Source organism: Ornithodoros turicata, chromosome 2 (assembly GCF_037126465.1).
Source record: "Ornithodoros turicata isolate Travis chromosome 2, ASM3712646v1, whole genome shotgun sequence".
In the NCBI taxonomy this organism is placed as follows: Eukaryota; Metazoa; Arthropoda; class Arachnida; order Ixodida; family Argasidae; genus Ornithodoros; species Ornithodoros turicata.
Window position 1 is genome coordinate 15,605,645 of NC_088202.1, and position 2,819 is coordinate 15,608,463.

General features: G+C 51.5%; 1 protein-coding gene across 1 annotated transcript; it reads right to left on the bottom strand.

Annotated features, from left to right (window-relative positions):
- Positions 1 to 207: 207 nt before the first annotated feature.
- LOC135384337 (uncharacterized) lies at positions 208 to 1,976 on the bottom strand. The gene is made up of 2 exons (XM_064613543.1): positions 1,711 to 1,976; positions 208 to 1,552 (listed from the first exon to the last, which is right to left on the bottom strand). Exons 1-2 carry the CDS (start codon positions 1,974 to 1,976, stop codon positions 208 to 210), a joined length of 1,611 nt encoding a protein of 536 aa, XP_064469613.1.
- Between the last annotated feature and the right edge of the window lie 843 nt (positions 1,977 to 2,819).

The following is a 2,819-nucleotide window of genomic DNA, read 5'->3' on the forward strand; positions in this document are numbered from 1 at the left end:
GAGGACGGAGTTCCGTAGGCGTCCACCAACTCTCAACAGGCCCTGATTGTCGACGAACGGGTCGAGTTCGCACAAAGGGTTGCTGGACGAAATGCGACTTTGTTGAGCTGCGCCCGCACGGAGACATGTGACGGCTTCTGGAAATTCTTTGTGTTGGACGCAGCGAAGGAAAAAGCACTCGAAGCGATGGGCACCCAGTTGTTGATTTCATACGCGAGTTGCCAAGGCCGCCACTTGCGGACGGATTTCCTTGTCCTGATCTGGTTCAAAAAGCGGGAAGGCTGTGCTCTGCCTCTGCGCGTCCGTACATTCCCGAAGAAATTTCGGTCTTGTCAGCCAAGTCGTGCCAGCCAAAGCATCTGCAGTCACAGGTCTAGTGGCGTGATCTCCAGGGTTCTGACCGGTGGGAACGTAGTGCCATTGTTCGGGCTTCGTAGATCTACGTATGCGGCTTACACGGTTGCTAACATAGGCGTAGAAACGCCTCGAGTGATTGAAGATGTATCCGAGCACAACTTTGCTGTCCGTGTGGAATTTAATGTCATCGATGTGAGCATCGATTTCGCTGACGACTAACTCCGCGATATCGACGGCGAGCACTGCGGCACATAGCTCAAGTCTTGGAATGGTCTGCTCGGGGCGTGGTGGTAGCTTTGCTTCTCCGAACACAAAACCCACGTGTTGCATTCCATCAGCATCTGTGACTCTGATGTACGCAACAGCGGTGATTGTCTTTTCGGAGGCATCGCAGCATACACACATCTCCCGTCGACGGGCGTCGGAGAGAGAGATTGTAGTGTACTGGCGTGGTATCTTGAGCCGTTCAAGATTATGTAAGGTGTCTCGCCACGTTCGCCAGTTGTCATTCAGGTCGAGAGGGGCATCCCAATCTGAGGTCTCTGAAGAAATATCTCTCAGCAACAGCCTACCTTGTACTGTCAGTGGGGCTGTCAATCCTAGGGGGTCGTATAGGCTGTTCACAGTGGATAGTACGCCGCGTCGTGTATTCGGGTGTCTTTTACGGGCACTTTGAAGGTGAACCGTAACTGCCTTTATGCCCCAGTTTAGTCCAAGGCTCCGTTGGATATGTACGTGACCTCCGTCGAAGTTCATGTCTTCAAGGCCGTTGGCGTAGTCATCAAATGGGAAGGCACCCATGACCTCCACAGAATTAGAGGCTATCTTGTGAAGCCGCAGGTTTGCTCCTTTCAGCACGTGCTGTGTCCTTTTGAGTAAATAAATAGCCTCCTCTTCGGTCGGTAAGGACTTGAGGCCGTCGTCGACATGGAAGTCTCTTTCGATAAAGTGTCCAACGTCCGCTCCAAAGTCCTGCTCTCCCTCCTGTGCGGTGCGCCTTAAGCCGTCGTAGGTCGCAATAGCGGGGAAGCATGTGTTGCCAAACGCATGTACACACATCTTGTATTCAATGACATCCTTGCTGGTGTCGTTGCCTCGGAACCACGAGAAACGCAGATAGTCCCTGTCTTCTTCACGTACGAAGAAGGAATGAAACATTTGCTGGATGTCAGCTGTTACCGACACAGCCTCTTTCCTGAAACGGAGCAGCACACCATCAGGCTGTTTGTCATGTCCGGTCCCGAAAGGAGCAAGTCGTTGAGAGAAACACCTTGATACTTGGTACTTGAATCGAAAACTACTCGGATTTGGTCCGGTTTCTGCGGGTGGTAAATACCGAAGCTGGGGAGGTACCAAGATTTCTTTGCTTCCTTTCTTGGTGGTGCTGGTTCAGAGTGGCCGTTTTCGAGCATATCACGCATGAAGGCAACGAAGTGCTTTTTCGTTTCTGTTTTCCTTTCCAGAGTGCGACGTAACGAAGTGAACCGATAAAACGCCTGTTCTCGGTTGTCGGGAAGTTCTCGTCGAGGCATACGAAAAGGCAAAGGGGCTACCCAGTTGTTTAACGTGTCCCTGTGAAACTCTCTGTCCATCATGCTCAGGAATTCTTTGTCTTCCATCGACGGAGCAAAGATGGGTAGAAATCCAGCGAACCGGTGGAGATGTAGGAAGGGAGTTGCCTCAGGACAGAAGCCGCCGATATTACAGAGACAGAGACTGTTCTTCTTCTGGGCACCGTCCTCATCATTGGCTGGTATTTAAAGGGTTAGGTGTGACGCGTTTAAAGGTTCATGCGAATTGTGGGTCAACAGGCCGTGAGGCAAGAATGGTTCCGTACGGGCTTCTACGGCCGGAGTGAATGGCTGCTTTCGTCGAGTGTGGAGGGGATATAGTCCCCTCCAACCTCGAACAAAGCAGCCATTCGCTGTGGTTCGGACGAAGTCTGAAAAGACAGAGAATGGTGGGAAAGACACACGGTGTTCCCGCTTGTATTTCGATCCTAGAGCGATCCATTTTCCTTGCAAATATAGAGGAAGTTTCGCTGCAATAGGGTTGACCCCATGTGACGTGTCCAGGTAGGAGAGCCCAGGCAAGTGTGGATCTGCCTTTGCTGACTCGAGTTCTTGGAGTAAATCTCCCAGCATCCTCAGTTTCTCTCGGTCGCTACCTAGTGTCCTCGGAAACCTTTCAAGCCTGTCTATTAGCGCATTTTCGAATGCCTCTGGGCTACCGAAAACCTCTTCTAACCGTTCCCAGATCGCATGAAGTCCCATGTCCGGGTTTCCGATGTGTACAGCTCTTAGCCTTCTAGTGTACACGGACGATTCGGTTCCCAGCCACTTCACCAGGAGATCCATCTCTTCTGTGGCTGATATTCCAAGGTCTATAGTAGCGTTACGAAATGCCGATTTCCACGACTTATAGTCTTCCGGACGGTCGCTAAACTTCGAGAGGCCCGTAGT